General features: G+C 44.3%; 4 protein-coding genes across 7 annotated transcripts in view; all 4 read left to right on the forward strand.

The window, feature by feature from the left end:
- Positions 1-90: 90 nt before the first annotated feature.
- LOC147139117 (uncharacterized) lies at positions 91-2,933 on the forward strand. Its single transcript, XM_086046626.1, has 2 exons — positions 91-375; positions 925-2,933. Exons 1-2 carry the CDS (start codon positions 183-185, stop codon positions 2,301-2,303), a joined length of 1,572 nt encoding a protein of 523 aa, XP_085902752.1. The 5' UTR covers positions 91-182; the 3' UTR covers positions 2,304-2,933.
- A 463-nt stretch (positions 2,934-3,396) lies between these two features.
- Positions 3,397-7,066, forward strand: LOC147139118 (uncharacterized). Of its 3 annotated transcripts, XM_086046628.1 has the most exons (3): positions 3,397-3,662; positions 4,240-5,097; positions 6,792-7,066. In XM_086046628.1, exons 1-3 carry the CDS (start codon positions 3,401-3,403, stop codon positions 6,878-6,880), a joined length of 1,209 nt encoding a protein of 402 aa, XP_085902754.1. In that variant the 5' UTR covers positions 3,397-3,400; the 3' UTR covers positions 6,881-7,066. The 3 variants fall into 3 exon arrangements, with proteins under 3 accessions (XP_085902754.1, XP_085902755.1, XP_085902753.1); XM_086046629.1 differs by lacking the exon at positions 6,792-7,066 and having other exon boundaries at positions 4,221-5,570; XM_086046627.1 differs by lacking the exon at positions 6,792-7,066 and having other exon boundaries at positions 4,240-5,570.
- Positions 7,067-7,221: 155 nt separating this feature from the next.
- On the forward strand, positions 7,222-9,676 carry LOC147139119 (uncharacterized). Of its 2 annotated transcripts, none has more exons than XM_086046631.1 (2): positions 7,222-7,634; positions 8,459-9,676. In XM_086046631.1, the coding sequence occupies exons 1-2, from the start codon at positions 7,436-7,438 to the stop codon at positions 9,457-9,459; spliced, it is 1,200 nt and encodes a 399-aa protein (XP_085902757.1). In that variant the 5' UTR covers positions 7,222-7,435; the 3' UTR covers positions 9,460-9,676. The 2 variants fall into 2 exon arrangements, with proteins under 2 accessions (XP_085902757.1, XP_085902758.1); XM_086046632.1 differs by having other exon boundaries at positions 7,227-7,634; positions 8,462-9,676.
- Positions 9,677-11,130: 1,454 nt separating this feature from the next.
- Positions 11,131-16,384, forward strand: part of LOC147139120 (uncharacterized) — a 5,972-nt gene continuing 718 nt past the window's right edge. Inside the window, exons 1-2 of the mRNA XM_086048374.1 lie at positions 11,131-11,431; positions 13,419-16,384. The exon at positions 13,419-16,384 is cut by the window's right edge and continues 718 nt beyond it. Coding sequence (XP_085904500.1) covers positions 11,239-11,431; positions 13,419-15,928 — 2,703 coding nt within the window. The 5' untranslated portion in view covers positions 11,131-11,238 and the 3' untranslated portion in view covers positions 15,929-16,384. The remainder of the gene's footprint in view (positions 11,432-13,418) is intronic.

The raw sequence follows: 16,384 nt of genomic DNA on the forward strand, positions 1-16,384 counted from the left end.
GTTCCAAACAAATTCAGGTAACGTAAAACCGAAGTCATCGTAAACCGGGGACACCCTTGGAGAAGCTTTTACGTGCCACCAGACGATGGCAGCATTGTAACAAAGTAAACACCGAAGAAGAAAAAACGGAAGTTAGCAACGCATCGGGAAGCAGAGACCTAGCGTGATCGTGGAAAACAAAAATGTGCAAAGTTCAAATGTTGCGAGAGTTGGTGAAGCAGCGACTAAACGTGGCCGTGGAAGAGATATTCGAAGTTTTTGAGAAGACGATAGCGGAGTACGAGGAGGAACTTTGTCGATCGAAAGAGGAGAACGAGCGGCAACGCGAACTACTAGATGCTGTTTTCACGACGCAATCGGGGCTGGACAAAGCAGGTTTGTTTACTTCTCTTTTTTCGTGCTCTCGCAATCTGTCTACTTGATCATTTAACACTGCTGCCTTCCTCTAAGTCGGCTGGATGCGATTTTTCATTGTTTGCGTGGGCACGTCCAGTACTACGCTATATTTAGCCCAAGTTGTGAGTTAAATGTAATTAAAAAATATATAATTTACTCTCATTTCAAGTGTCAGTAGTGACTATTAGAAATAGTAGTGACTATTAGAAATAGTCATCACTACTGACACTTGAAAGGATGAAACGCCTCGCGCTTGGTGAATAAACACTAATCACAGAGTAGCTTAGTTGACGTCGTCTACTTTTAGAGCAACTATACATTCACCAGTGTGAGTAAGTCAAATCGAATCAGAGTATTTCATAAATGCCAACCAGCTGTCTATGCTAGCGACATATGGAGATAGTCAGAACAATTAAATACTCTTACACAAGATGCAGGATTAACCTGTGTATCCACCTGCTGTATCATATATACTGGATGTGTTGTCGCCCATCCCTGGATATTACTCACAATCTTTCTGCTCTGCAGACACCCAACATCTGGTAGAGGATCCTTCTGAGCCGCAGGAGGAGCCAGAAGAGCCCCCCCACATTAAAGAGGAAGAGGAGGACACGTGGAACATTCAGGATGGGGGGCAGCTTCCAGGTCCGAAGGGGGCACATGTCGCCGCCTTACCACTTGTTGATCGCCAAGTGAAATGTGAAGACAATGAAAACAGAGCTCACTCCACCCAGCTTCCATGTAGTCAAAGCGAGGAGAACAGAAGCGCTGGCGGAGGACCACAAGCACGTGCCAGCAGCGTGCCGCTGTCCGATATGGACGAGCGTGACATCACGTCGTCCGAGACGGATCATAGCGACGGCGCCAAACGACGTTCCAAGCGTTCTAACAACGGAAAAGGCGCCACCGCGCATCACGCCGATGGCCGACTCTTCAACTGCTCTGAATGCGGCAAGACCTTCAGCCGGAAGGGAACTTTGAACCGACACATGAGGACACACACCGGAGAGAAACCTTTCGCTTGCTCGTTTTGCTCTAAAATATTCTCTTTAAAGCATCACAGGGATCGACACATGCGGATACACACTGGGGAGAAGCCCTTTTCCTGTTTATTTTGCCCAAAAAGATTCAGAGACAGGTACAAAATGATGACACACATGAGAACGCACGCTCCTGAGCTGCCAATTTCCTCCAGTCCTCAAGCAACAACTGAAGCTGCCAGAGAACACGCTAACGCTCCTCGCTCACCGCCAGACAACCCGGCTCCACTATCAGACCCGGACGACGCCATGTCACACTCTTCTGTGAGCGAGCACGACGACGACGACGACGACGCCGAAGAACCGGACAAGAATATCAGGAAGTTCATGTGTTCCGAATGCGGTAAAATGTTCAGCCGCATGGGAAGTTTGAAACGACACATGACAACGCACACCAGAGACAAACCTTTCACTTGCTCAATTTGCGCCAAAAGTTTTGCTTTTAAGGAACACATGAAAAGACACATGATGATCCACTCGGGCGAGACTTCCTTCACCTGCGCCGTGTGCGCTAAAAGCTTCCTAGATAAGTGCGAAATGATCCTGCACATGGGGACGCATAAGAGCGAGAAACCTTTTACGTGCTCGGTGTGTTGCAAGTGTTTCTCCCGCAAGGACCATATGGTGTTGCACATGAGAACGCACACCGGCGGCAATTTCACCTGCCCCGTTTGCCATAAGAGATTTTCAAGTAAAAAGTATGTGATGATACACATGAGGACACACACCGGGGAGAAGCCGTTCGGTTGCAACGTGTGCGATAAGAAGTTCACGTATAAGTATCAGGTGACCAGACACAAATGTGTCAGTGGCGTGGATTCAAACGCATCGGAAACAACGTCGCAATCAGTTTTGTTGACTGATTAACTGGGATGATGTACAACATTCTTGATTTCACATGAAAAGACTTTTTACATGGACTATAGAAGCAGTTATGATGTTCATAACTACTGTAAAACCCCATAAATAACACACTCATGTATAATACTGTTCCTCAAAATCACCCTTAAAAAGCTTTTTCTGTTTTTTTTTCTGTACTTTTTTATAATATGGTCCCCTGATTTGCTGGCACCTTTTATTATCAGAGTGAATATTATGAATGAATAAAGATTCAAAACATACCGATGCACCGAAACCACTTTTTTTGTCCAAGGACTTACATTTGAGTACTCGCAAGCTTCTTTCTTGTACATGGCATAAGTTCTACTTAGAACACTTTTTAGAGTAATAACTTGCCGTTACTGACGTTTTTAACACCTAATCGCATGTTTATGTCTTGCCACATATATTCCAAATCACACTTAAATGGTCTCAGTCTGAACATTGGGGGGAACTATGTTTAAATAGTGGATAGATACGAGACGAAGAAGAACGTAAGTAGGAGTATGGATGCTTCGTTAACTCTTTGTGGTCACTACAAAATAAAGTGAGAAAAAAATAATGAGACCTTCTTGAGATCGATACTGGTATTGGTATCGGTGCATCCCCAAAACTCCTTCAACCGTAATTGTATTCATTGAAAACCATTATCTCTCACATTATGACTATTCAATAAAACATTTTAAAAAATGGGCAATTGTGTAATAAAACGTGAAATTAAATGTCACTTCTTTAATGGAGTTAATATAAGTTATTAAGTAAATGATATGTTGTAGCACTTTTCACAGAGAGGAGTCACAAGTGCTTCACAGTTGTAGAACATTGTTGTACATCAAAAATCATACATGAAATATAGAATAACAAAATTCTACAGTTAATGCAAGAAAAGAAAATAAACAATAAAATATGAATACTTTATTACAATACATTTTTAAAAGAAACTTATTCCATGAATCAAGAAATTCATTATTATTATTACTATTATTATTATTATTATGTTGCTGAGGGTACTGCAATACACGAAAGTAATAAGTGTTTTGTCCCCAAAGGCATATCGTAGATAACCTTCAAACATCTCTCAACGCATGCGCAGTAGCAATCACGACGTCGGAGCTAAATTCATTAGCCGCACGTCGCTAAAGCGAAGCGTAAAAATGTGTAAAGTCCGAATTCTGAGAAAGTTGGTGACGCAACGATTAAACGTGGCTTTAGAGGAGATATTTGAACTATTTGAGCGAACGGTAGCGGATTACGAAGAGGAACTTAGTCGAACAAAAGAGGAGAACGAGCGACAACGCGAATTACTAAATGCTGTCTATGCGCCTCAGGTTATTTCACATCAAGCAGGTTAGTGCACATGTGTAGGTTAAAAATGATCACCTAATACTAGCTTAGGAGCGAAACATTGTTAAATTTCATATTTAGTTTGTATATCTGAGCAACATCGCGTTTTTGTATGGTAGAGTTTGTCTGAGTGGACTTTCCGTAGAATCTTTGACTCACTGTCCGGTATCTGCTTGGTTTGCCACAGTGGCACGTGATTCGTGATGGCTTCAAAATAGTTAAAAAAAAAACACTCATTTTTTAACATTGTACAAATACATAGTGGGCCAAAAGTAGGGATACATTTAAACAATAGTAATTTTATTACAGTTACACATATGGTAAACCATTGTATTCTTCCTCACTTCCTTTTTGTGAGACCATCTTCCTCCCTTCTGTCCTCCCTGTGATACATATGTATGTTTTTTTTTTTTAAGTCGTTGACATTACTTTTCTTTTTTTTTTTGCCACTTTACCCAGCTGTGACAGTTGAATTCCTCCACTTTGTAACAATAAAGGGTTGTGTTATCTTGTTTTTTTTATGTACTTATTTGCAAATGTCACTTTTAATAATTATGTTAGTGTTCCACTTGTCATGCAGACATGCCGCTGGTGGCGGTGGAGCGTCAAGAAGAAGAAGCTATTACCTCTGAGAAGCTGGAGGAGCCAGCACAGCCGCCCCCCATCAAAGAGGAGGGGGAGGATGTGTGGCGCAGTCAGGATGGGGAGCTGCCTCAAGCGCTGGAGGAGAATGATGTCACCACGTTCACTTTGACCGGCGTCCATGTAAAGAGTGAAGAGGATGAATGTCAGTCCTCACAAGTTCATCGCGGTCAAAGTGAGGAGAAGTCAGGTGAACACCTCACAACCGAACAACCGGATCAATTAGCTCAACTGTCGGATATGGACGACATGATGTCACGCTCGTCTGACACTGATCACAGCGACCGCACCAAAGAACCTTCGAAAACCAAGACCAGCTCTGAAGGTGATGTGACGCGTCACGCTGACAACAAGCACTCCAACTGCTCCGAATGTGGGAAAACGTTTGTCCACAAAGGAGCTTTGAACAGACACATGAGAACACACAGCGGAGAGAAACCGTTCAGCTGCGCCGTTTGCGCCAAAGGCTTCTCCTTGAAGGCCAACATGAAAAGACACATGGCGATCCATCACGAGCCGAGCAGCGGCTCGACTCCGCACGGGACCAGCGTTCAGTTCGCCTGCTCCGAATGCGGGAAAACGTTCGGCCAGAAGGGCAATCTGATCACGCACATGAGAACGCACACCGGAGAGAAACCTTTCGCGTGTTCGTACTGCGACAGAAGATTCCATACGAAGCTTCACGTGAAGAGACACACGGCCATTCACACCGGCGAGAGACCCTTTTCCTGTTCGTATTGCGGGAAAAGTTTCCGAGAGAAGTACGACATGATGAATCACATGAGGACGCACACCGGTGAGAAACCTTTCGCCTGCTCCTTTTGCGCTAAAGGTTTCTCTCGACGGTCGTACCTCAGAATACACATGAGAACTCACACTGAGGAGAAAGCGTTGAGCTGCGGCAGCTCCAGCCAACACGTGACGATAGAAGCTGATGGAGAACAAAGTGAAGAGCTACACTCTCAACGCAAAACGTTTACTCCAGATGTGGACGATACGATGTCACACTCTTCAGACACCGATCACGCTGACGACCACAGACATCATGTACGATAGCTGTGATTCGTCAGTGTGTCCACCAAACTGGATGTGGGAGATCTGCCTGTAAACTTGGTCTGAATGATTTTCAAAAATAATTGCAATTTTATTTTAACTTACCTGCTCTTTACCTGCTTTTTTAACATGAGCACATCAGCACATATTGAAGTGACCAATACGGTATATTGAAAAGTATGTAAGACAAACATTTTCAATTTTAAAGAGTGAAGTCAACCCAAACATTTTTTTTTTCAAGAATATGCAAACCCACTAGTTGAAATCAAGGCATTCTGATAAATATTGCGTTTGTGGAATAAGAGTTAATTCACCCGTTTTTAGCCATCTCTGCTCAGGGCTAAGGTAACCACTAGTCACGGCTGACCTGTTTTATGAAGCTGAGCCGTGAGCAGTTATGATGTCATTTTCAGTCGACAGAAGTGACAAAATGGCCGCCAGCTGAGATGGCTAAAAAGGAGTGCAATTTGCTGCTTAACTCATATTCCACAAGCGCAAAATTAATCAGTGGGCCTGCTGGGAACATATTCTTGAAAAAAATACGTTTGGGTCGATTCCCACTTTAAATGTCCTCATTGCAAGGGGCAGCATGATTAATATTATAAGAGAAGCCGTTTACCCGCCTTGTACACAGAAAGCAGCCAAGTGCGATATTGCTTTCATCACAAAGGGGGGGGAGCGTGAAACTTCACACCCATGTCTCGGCCTTACGTCATCCGCTCACACGCAGGTGCGGTTACTGCTCTGATAATACCTCCAAAGTCAGAAGACAGCGAGCTCGCCGATTTATGTGGTTTGTAGAATATTTTGGGGCTTAAATATACCATGTTTGGTTCTCTTTTGGTTTATGTGTCAGTTTTACAGTACACATTAAGTGGGAGTGACAAACAGTTTGACACAATCACACTTTACCTCTTATTTGAAGAGAGCTGTGCTAGCAAGAGTCTTTGTTTCCCTCAGTGATGCTATATGATATTCTTTCGGTTTTTTGAAAACCAGAAAATGAGAAGAGGTACGAAGGAATATTTTTAAAAAATGTGTTTGAATAAGTCTACATTGATTTGTCCTGGGGGAAAAGGCAACCGCAACAACAAAAGATCCCTGCAAAGGGTTTCAGTGGAGCGTATGAAGCAGGATGTGATTTCACATAATTCCCGAGATTTATAGAAGACCCGTGTGAAGACCGTGTGAGACATCACCCGGACTAGGAAACAGATGTTGCACAAGTACTCCTACTGTGCTTAAGCAGAAATAGATACTTTGTAGTAAGGAGTAGAAAGCACAACTCTACTTTCAACTGAAAGGAGTACAAGTAAAGAGTAATCAATAAAATCAACACTGCAGTAAATTTGCCTCAGGATACCTGAAAAATTGACTTGGCTACAGTAATGAAGTATCTGTACTTAGGTACTTAACCGTCTTCTCGCTCTTTTGTAGTCCAAGCAGCCAACTCGCTTCCAGCCCAGTGTAAGTGGAGCAGCCGGAGGTGCAATGTGGGGGCCGCTGATGACGACACCTGGGTGTGAAGTTTCACATCTAACACCCACTTCTCCCGCCTGGTTGGGTTGAAAGCAATTACTGCTGTCTGACAAGTTTTGAGTACATCAGTCGGCCGGTGGATGGAACACTTTCACGGTGGAGGATTTCAAAAGGGGGTCCAGGGAACCCCTCATAGTCCTAATGCCAATTAAACATTATGTGCAAAGCCCTAAATGCCGTAAGAATTAAGGTTGCCTATTTTCCAAAAATAAAGTTTTAATGTCACATTAACAAATGAATATTTTTAAAGAAATAGGTTATATTATGAAATGACAATAAACTAGTATTTTTTTCAAGGAAAAAAAAGGTGTAATCGTAAGAAGCAAGGCGCATTTTTGGGGGGGTAAAAAAGTCATGATATTAATTTCAAAGTCCAACTAGGAAAGAAAGCAATTATTTATAATAACCTAACGTTGCCACCTAGCATGGTGACGTCGAAGTGAAGGGGCGGGATAGTGTGACGTAAGCAGAAAGTCCGCCCGTTTATATTTAACAAGACGACTTCGCTGAAGTTTAGCGGAGAGCAGAGACAATTCAAAAACATGTGTAAGGTGAGAATTCTGAGAGCGTTGGTGAAGCAGCGACTCAACTTGGCCGTGGAGGAGATATTCGGACTGTTTGAGAGAACCATAGCGGACTACGAGGTGGAACTTTGTCGAACCAGAGAAGAGAACGAACGTCAACGCGTGCTACTGGGAGCCGTTGCGTCCACTTGGCATCAAGTGGGGCGATGCACGGAAGGTTTGATCACGTTTTAATAGTTTTCAGATACCCTAAAATAATCATTTCCACAGTAATTAAATAATCTTGATGAGACTGTTTACTAATAGAAAAAAAACCTTCACGAACTGCGTTTGCAATTTGCCACTCGTGCACACAAAATGCAAACTTGTGGGAATAAAATGACCAACTACTACTAGTGGTATTTGAGCTCCCTCTAGTGGTAAACGTTACTGTAATCTGGCACAGTACAGGTATTTGTATTTAATTTTTAGGTGCAGTATGTTTGCAAAACTTTAGAACTGTTTAGAACAGTTTTCGACCATCTGTGTGGGTTTTTTTTTGTTTAACTTGTGTGCAATACGTTTGAATTTATTATATAAATTACTTTTCTTGGGGTAAAGCAAGATCCAGCCGATTGCCGCCTAGCCACTAAATATATTCTTTTACAATAATAAACTATACGAAGGTCCTCCATCGCTGAAATGCAAGAGTGCAGTCAATGAAGGGTGCGATCATCAGTTATGTTAACCAGGGCAGTCCGCTTCTTCTTTGACAGTTGCGCCACCTTATTTTCGGTTGAATTAAAAAAATATATACAGTGACGCAATCCAACCGCCATCGCTGGGGTCACAGTCCAGACCACCCTACATTAAATGAAATCAATGATATAGAAATATCCTATTTAAATGCCCTTCAGGCATGTTTTAATAGCATTTATGACACTTGATTTTTTTTAAAGGATCTTTTAAACAAACTTTTAAAATAATACAAACACATTTAAACACACAATATTTTCAGAGTGAGCAAAATCCTTGATTTATGTTTGCTTTCTTCGTGTCAAGCAGACGCCCAGCATGAGTTGGTGGAAAGTCCAGCCGAGGTTCCCTCCGAGCAGCAGGAGTGCAGCTCCAAGGTCAAACAGGAGCCGCCCCGTATGAAAGAGGAAGAGGAGGACGTGTGGAGCAGTCAGGATGGCGAGGCCGACGTCACCACGTTCACAGTGACTGCCGAAGATGCCGAAGCTCGGTCGTCACAGCTTGACGAGGAAGTGGCGGCGGGCTGCAGCTCCTCAAGTCAACACACGTCAAGTGTCCACTTAAGATGCTCCCAATGCGGCAAAACGTTCAGCCAGAAGGGCAATCTGATCATCCACATGAGAACACACACCGGAGAGAAACCTTTCGCGTGTTCGTACTGCGAGCGAAGATTCTACACAAAGCATCACGTGAAGAGACACACCACCATTCACACCGGCGAGAAGCCCTTTTCTTGTTCCTTCTGCGGCAAGCGATTCCGGGATAAGTTTGAGATGATCAAGCACACGAGAACACACACGGGCGAGAAGCCCTTCACCTGCTCGGTTTGCGCCAAAGGCTTCTCTCGGGGATCGACTCTACGGTTACACGTTCAGCAACACTCGGCGGAGGATCGTGTGACGCAAAACGTGACGGCAGCAGACAAAGAAAAGGATTTGGACCGCGGGCTGCGTCCCTTTTCCAAAACCGATCACAATGTCGCCAGTGACAAGGATTCTAAAGGTGATTTGATCTATGTCATCGACAACAATCAACTGGATTGCCCTGTCTGCGGGAAAACGTTTGGCCAGAGGTGTAGCTTGATAAGGCACATGAGAATACATACGGGGGAAAAACCCTTCAGCTGTTCGGTTTGCGGCAAAAGCTTCCGGGACAGGTTCGAAATGCTGAAGCACATGAGGACGCACACCGGCGAGAAGCCGTTCGGTTGTGGCGTGTGTCAGAAAAGGTTTAATTTTAAGGTGCAGATCAAGAGACACAAGTGTACCGGAGCCGGTGACGATGCAGGAGGGGCTGGGGCTTTGTGAAAAGCTCTGATAGTTTGATTCGTTTTGTTCTCGGCTTTCTAACTTATATGGCTCTGACGTGGGACTGACAGTTTTCTGCTGTTTTCCGCTGTCTACTGTATATAGTATTTTGGGTTTTAATTTATCGCTTTCACGTGTATATTTTTGCTATTTTGTTATTGTTATGTAAAGTGCTTTGTTATGAAATACGCTGTTTAAATAAAGTTGTATTGTATTATATTGGACTTGTCATTATACAAAAAAAAAAAAAATGTTTGTAATAGAGTAGCTGGATACTTTTTCGAATTTTATACTCATTTCTGTCCTTTCCACAAAGTCTCATCGCTCCGTCTGGCTCCCCTGATAGCAGCACCCGTTCAGTGTTTACGGTGTGGTCACTCATTACTGGCTTCCGAAGTGTTGTTATGGCAACGGGTTTCGGTTATTGTAACACCTGCTGCTGTTACATACAGACACTTCTCACCACAGGATACGGTTTTGTTATAGTCAACAAGTATTATAGCATTTGTATTATGAGTATTTTATTGTCATATGCATTGTTATAGCATTTGCATGAAGCACATAATATAATGACTACATTTTTTTTATGCTAAGATGACAGCTAACTACTCAAGGTTTGCTCATGGGCCCAAAATCCTACACACATTTACAGGTATCAAAATAAGGCGTCAAACTTGCAGCGTTATGTTTAAAAAGGGGTTATGTGTCACGTGATGATCGGGATTTGGACGCATATGCAGACATGACACTGAAGTTGTAGAGCAAAAAACGTCTTTATCAACGAAAATACAAAGAAACTACAGAGAGCTGAACTGGAAGAGTTTGCATCCTCGCTCGAACAAGATTTGACGTACTGACAACGTGTCACTGATTAACTCAAGCTTATAAACTGTCAGACATCAGGCCTATATGACATAAAGTACAAAACATAAAAGGACCATAGCAACTGTATAGCAACTGATGCATAACGTAACAACCAGGCATAACATTCTTTTTTTTTTCTTTTTTTTTTTAAGTTACAAATAAGTGTTGGCGCAAAACTTTCAGGCTTCTACAAGAAAGCAAAAATTGTCAGGAAAAAATATGAAGTTAATGTAAAACTATGAGAGTCGAGCAAATAAAATAATGAAATCCTATACCTATCAAATAGAAAAGGAAAATAGCTGATACAATATACTAAAGTAATCAAACGTGATGAACTGAAGAGTTATTTATATGAATAAAAGAATTCTGGATTGAATAATAAATAAAATGGAAAACATGAAAATGGGAAATGTGAGATGTATTGAAACATCCATCCATCCATTATCTGTACCGCTTCTCCTCACAAGGGTCGCGGGGCGTGCTGGAGCCTATCCCAGCTGTCTTTGGGCAGTAGGCGGGGGACACCCTGAACTGGTTGTATTGAAACAATCAATTCATATAGTGCAAATAAAGTGACGCGTAATAATTACAAATATAAGTTCATTAGATCTTGATTGCATTTTTTAAGGATAACAGGACTGTATGAAATATTTAGGGGTCCGTTCATTTTCATTTCGCTTCATGAAAATAAACACTGTAAGCCAAAGCAGTAAATTGTTGCTGAGCAGTAGGTGGCGGTACTGAGCTATTACGGTCTGTGAAGCCACCATTAAACACAAAGACAAAGAAGACAAGTCAAAAGCGGAAGAAGACGCCACTTGGCTTTGTTGACCTGAACATTAACGGCTACCTTTCGAGTTAGCTAACTGGTTAACGTCGCTGTTGTCGAAGAAGGGACGCAAGTTTGCATGAAACATGTGTAAAGTCACAATGTTAAGGGAGTTGGTGAAGCGGAAGCTAAACGTGGCCGTCGAAGAGATCTTCCAATTGTTCGAGAGGACGATTGCCGAGTACGAGGAGGAATTCCGTCGAAGCAAAGAGGCGAGCGAACATCGTCATCGCGTGGAACTGGACGCCGTTTCGAAACCTCGTGTTCGACTGCGAAGAGGTACAAGTGTTGGTTTTCACACTTTAAGATTTCTTGAGCGAACACGTTCGTCGTTAGGACTGAAAACAAATGTCACTTGTTAAAAATGATCAAGGCAAGTGAACACAGGTGTTTTCAAGACTCCTTTGCGGACCGTTAGAATGAAACAAGAAACCGGAAGACGACTAAGCAAATGCAACACCCCCCCCCCCCGTAGATGGATATTTCGGTTCATAATCACGATCGGGTGAGATTAAAAACTAATCGTTTAGGGGTGTGCATCTCCACGATACGGTTCTCGATACATGCGGTACGATTTGAATCAATGATCAAATGATTTAACGGTTAGGTTTGAATCAATGGATTACGATTTGATACAGTACGCCTGTAGATTTTGTAATGTTTATTATTATGCAAAATAGCAAAGTTCTCCAAAGACCAAATTATCCGAGTTAATTAAGTTCCAGGAAACAAATAGTCAGCAACAACAAACTGTTATATCTGGTGTACCTCTCGCATGAAATAGATTCAATATATTTCTCAGTGCCATACAATTTACAATTTCAAATAAATATGAATCGAATACGAGTTGATTCAGTCATCAAGTCATAACCGGTTTTCCGATTCAAATCAGTTTTTCGTCAGGGCTACCCATCACTGTAAATTAACTATTTTGCCATCCAAATGGTGAGGGAATGACTTTTAACCGTTTTAATGAAGTCATCAGATAATTGCATCATGAAACAACAACACCAAATCATGCACCAAAAGGCACAATAACTGGCCAGAATTCTACCTTTGACCACAAAGCGATGCAGAATTCTATTCAAGGTAAGCCATTTTAAACTAAAAAGACCAACTTTTCTGTCGTTGGAAGCGGAAGTTTTGAATGCAAACAGAACTCGTACGTTACCTTCGACACGATTAGGGAACGAGGTTTTGGGGTGCGAGTTCGAGCTCTACTCTGCTTAGTCTTGTTTTTTGTCAAATATATTCCTGAGTGATTTATAGTCCGAAAAATATGTATAGACAAACATGTAATGCCAGCGCGGGGGAGAGCGTTCTCTCCGAGTGATCTGTTCATCTGAAAAAATGCTGTATCCCCCCTCAACTGGCACTCTTATCTTTAAAAGCAGAAAGCGTAAATCTTGACAAACCTACATGAAGATAAGGAAACGGGGTGTATGTCGGTTGTGGCGTCCTTGGAAAGCGTACGGCGTGCGGGGATGCCTAAACGTCTCTGACCACAATATCCATTTGAAGTGAAAAATATTCCATCCTAACACCAAGAGACACCAACAAGTGAAACAACACAAATGGTTGGGAAAAAATGTTGAAGGATTTTATTAGTCCGCAGCTCCCTCCACTTGAGCTTGGATTAAAAGGGGTGGGAAGTTCAAAAGTGAACCCAGCGACCTTGGCACTTTCTGTTTAAATTAACGTTAGGGAGTTGACGTTTGAGCCAGAACAGGAAGAAGACCTTGGCAGATAACTGCTCAACACAAAAGTAACTCTTTGTTTTCAATTGTAAATTGGGTGCACTTATATATGGCACCTCATCTACACCATCCGGTGTCCAAAGCGCTTTGCAAAGCCTCGCATTGACTGATCCCTGCCATGATTTCTTTTTCTCTGCATTCTATTCCAGACCATTCTGGTGACTTGTCTATTTGAAGCTCCAAATATAAAAGAAACTCAAAAGACAATTGGTTTTCCAGACTGTTTGATTGGTCTCGCCCAAATCTAAACATCGATCCGTTCGATATTTCGTCCCAGATCGTACCAGAAAGGATGGCGGCACTGGTCTGGATTAGCAGGCTGACACAAGGATCTGAGCGGCTTCTCTGTGCAGCAAGGACATTTAGTACAACAGTTTTGACGGGTAGCGGCAAAATTCATTTGTGGGGAAACGCTTATTTGGCAAATGAAAAACGATGCGATGTTTATATTTACACCTTCTACCGCGCTATTTTCATTCCTTCATACTTCATTGATTCATGTCGTGCAGGTGTGCGGCCCTTGTCGGAGAATAGAGAAGAAGAGGTTCCCTCTGACGAGCAGGAGGAGCCCCCCGCCAAAAAAAGGATCGGCGTGGGGAGGACGGGACTCAGGTCAAGTCAGCGCAAGACGACGGAAGCTAATGGGGAGCCCTGTAAAGATCGCCATCCGCCGCCAAACTACTTGGCGCCAATATCTGACATGGATGACATGAACTCAGACTCCTTTGACAGCGACCACGCTGGCAACACCAAAGAGACAAATCAGAAGTTGAAGCGCTCGGAACGCGGCGAAACGCTTGTCCGCAAGGAAGATTTGGATCGACACCCGAGAACACACACCGGAAAGAAAGCTTTGAATCCCGCAGTTGACGCTAAACCGTCGGATGCCGTTCGAACTTTTACATGTTCGGTTTGCGTGCAAACCTTCCCGAGTAGGGACAGTCTCATATCTCACATAAGGGCACACACTGAGGAGAAAGCGGCCGGCCCCGCTAGCTCCAGCCAACAAGCGACGGCAAAAGCTGGCGGCAAAGATCGTCACGCACGGCCAAACCACTTGGCTCCGGTGTCAAATCGGGATAAAGCGACGTCAAACGCAGAAGAGTCTGATCGCGATGCCGAAGAACCTTCGCAGACGAATAAGAAGTTTCAGTGCTCTGAATGCGCCGACGCCTTTGCCCGCAAGGTCGATTTGGATCGACACGCGAGAACACACGCTGGAAAGAAGCCTTTGAATAGCGCGCTCGCCACCAAACCATCCGGCGCTGTTAAATCTTTCACCTGCTCGGTTTGTAGCAAAAGCTTCACGAGTCGAGACCTTCTCATATCGCACATACGAGCGCACACCGAGGACAAACCGCTGGCCTCCGGTAGCTCCAGTCGACACGCGGTGACCGAGGTTAAAAGTCGTCATTCACAGACAGACAAGTCGTCGCCAGTCGCTAAACTGTCCGACGCTGTTAAATCTTTCACCTGCTCAGTTTGTACCAAAAGCTTCACGAGTAGAGACCTCCTTATGTCACACGTACGAGCACACAGCGAGGAGAAACCGGTGGACTCCAGTAGCTCGGCGACAGAAGGTAAAACTCCTGACTCGCAACCAGACAAATCGGCGCCAGTCGCTAAACCGTCCGACGCCGTTAAATCTTTCACCTGCTCGGTTTGTCCCAAAAACTTCACGAGTAGAGACCTTCTCGTATCACACGTGCGAACACACAACGGGGAGAAAGCAGCGGTCTCCGCTAGCTCCGGTCAACGGCAGGTGTCCGAAAGTACGAATCTTCACGCACCACCAGACAAGTCGGCGGCAGCCACTAAAGCGTCCGGCGCCGATCAATATTTCACCTGCTCATTTTGCAAGAAAACCTTCGCGAGTCAAGACTTTCTCACGTCACACATGCAAACGCACAGCTCGGACAAACCGGCGGCCTCCAGTAGCTCGAGTCAACCCGTGGCGGCAGACGGTAAAAGTCTTGACTCACACCGAGACAAGTTGGCGCCAGCCGCTAAACAATCTTTCGCCTGCTTATTTTGTGGGAAAAGCTTTACGACCGCAGACTATCTCGTGTCACACGTGCGAACACACGCCTCGGAGAAACCGGCGGCTTCCGGTAGCTCCGGTCAACACCTGGTGTCAGAAGGTAAAAATCCTCCGTCGCAAGCAGACAAGGACGACGTGACGTCAGACTCTTCTGACTCTGACGCCGGTGCCAAAGAAGGTTCCGAGTTGAAGTGCGCCGAATGTGGTGAGACGTTTGTCCACAAGGCAGATCTGGACGGACACATGAGAACACACACTGGAAAGAAAGCTCCGGATTGCAGCGGCGTCACGAAACTCTTCTACACTGTCAAATCTTTCACCTGCTCAGTTTGTACGGAAAGCTTTGCGAGTAACGACTCCCTCGTCGTGCACATGCGAGTGCACGCCGACCAGAGAGCGACGGCCTCCGGCAGTTCGAGTCGGCGCCCGACGCCGGAAGTCAACGGCGAACGCGGCGACGACGTACAATCGGAACCCGAGAGCCTCTTCGCGCCGCTGTCGGATTCGGACATGACGTCGGACTCGTCTGAAGACGATCCCAACGACAACAGCGGCGTATCTGCGGCGGCCAATAAGAACTCTGCAGGTGAAGCGCAGGGCAACAAACAATCCGGAGAGAGACAGAATCCGTTCCCCTGTTCAATTTGCGAAAAAAGTTACTCCAGGAAGCATCACTTGAATAGACACATGAGAGTACATGCGAAGGCTTTGGTATCACAAGCAGGTGAAGGATCGCAAGAGTGCAGCAACGGCACGGAACCTTTGAAGACTCACAAGAAGTCGAAAGGTCATCTGAAACGCCACGAACGCAGAAAACACTTGCATTGTTCTCATTGCAAAAAGAGATTTTACAATATGAGCCTTCTGACCCAACACCTGACAGTGCACAGTGTCGAGAAACCTTTTTCTTGCCAACTTTGCGATGAAAAGTTCACTTTTCCTGAGGCTCTGAGGATGCATGTTCAGAACCAGCACTGACAAGAGGTCTTTTTTTTTTTTTTTTTTTTTACATGCTGTTCACTGCATGCTAGGTTTGAAGTTTTTTTTTTTTTTCTGGGATACACGATTTTCTAAATATTTTATTTTTATGCTCGTTGAAACTTAGGGTAATTTTTACCTGAGCGGTTTTGAGTAATGTGTATTGGCAGGTCTCCCTGGCAACGGCCAAAACTGGATCTACTTTGACTCGGATAGTTGACACGTAAAAGCAATTTGAAGCTTCCCCTCCCTTTTCAAATGGTACTGTTCTGAAGAAATACGACATGCCACCCTACCCCCATCTGCTGACCTTGGGAGGGGGGGGGGGCGGCGGCGAAGAATGGACATTCCAGGAGAGATACTCTCCCTTAGAGACGGGGTGAGAAGTTCGGCCATCCGGGAGGGACTCAGAGTCGAGCCGCGTTGAGAGGAGCCAGTTGAGGTGGCTCGGGCATC

Source organism: Filicampus tigris, chromosome 12 (genome assembly GCF_054856515.1).
Source record: "Filicampus tigris isolate MCC_2025a chromosome 12, RoL_Ftig_1.0, whole genome shotgun sequence".
NCBI lineage: Eukaryota > Metazoa > Chordata > Actinopteri > Syngnathiformes > Syngnathidae > Filicampus > Filicampus tigris.

Bases quoted from the DNA above. Each gene is read 5' to 3' on its own strand.
- LOC147139117 (XM_086046626.1), top strand. From the start codon at position 183: ATGTGCAAAGTTCAAATGTTGCGAGAGTTGGTGAAGCAGCGACTAAAC. The intron at 376-924 runs GTTTGTTTACTT...TCTGCTCTGCAG, and splicing joins ATCGGGGCTGGACAAAGCAG to ACACCCAACATCTGGTAGAG.
- LOC147139118 (XM_086046627.1), top strand. From the start codon at position 3,401: ATGCGCAGTAGCAATCACGACGTCGGAGCTAAATTCATTAGCCGCACG. The intron at 3,663-4,239 runs GTTAGTGCACAT...CTTGTCATGCAG, and splicing joins GGTTATTTCACATCAAGCAG to ACATGCCGCTGGTGGCGGTG.
- LOC147139119 (XM_086046631.1), top strand. From the start codon at position 7,436: ATGTGTAAGGTGAGAATTCTGAGAGCGTTGGTGAAGCAGCGACTCAAC. The intron at 7,635-8,458 runs GTTTGATCACGT...CTTCGTGTCAAG, and splicing joins AGTGGGGCGATGCACGGAAG to CAGACGCCCAGCATGAGTTG.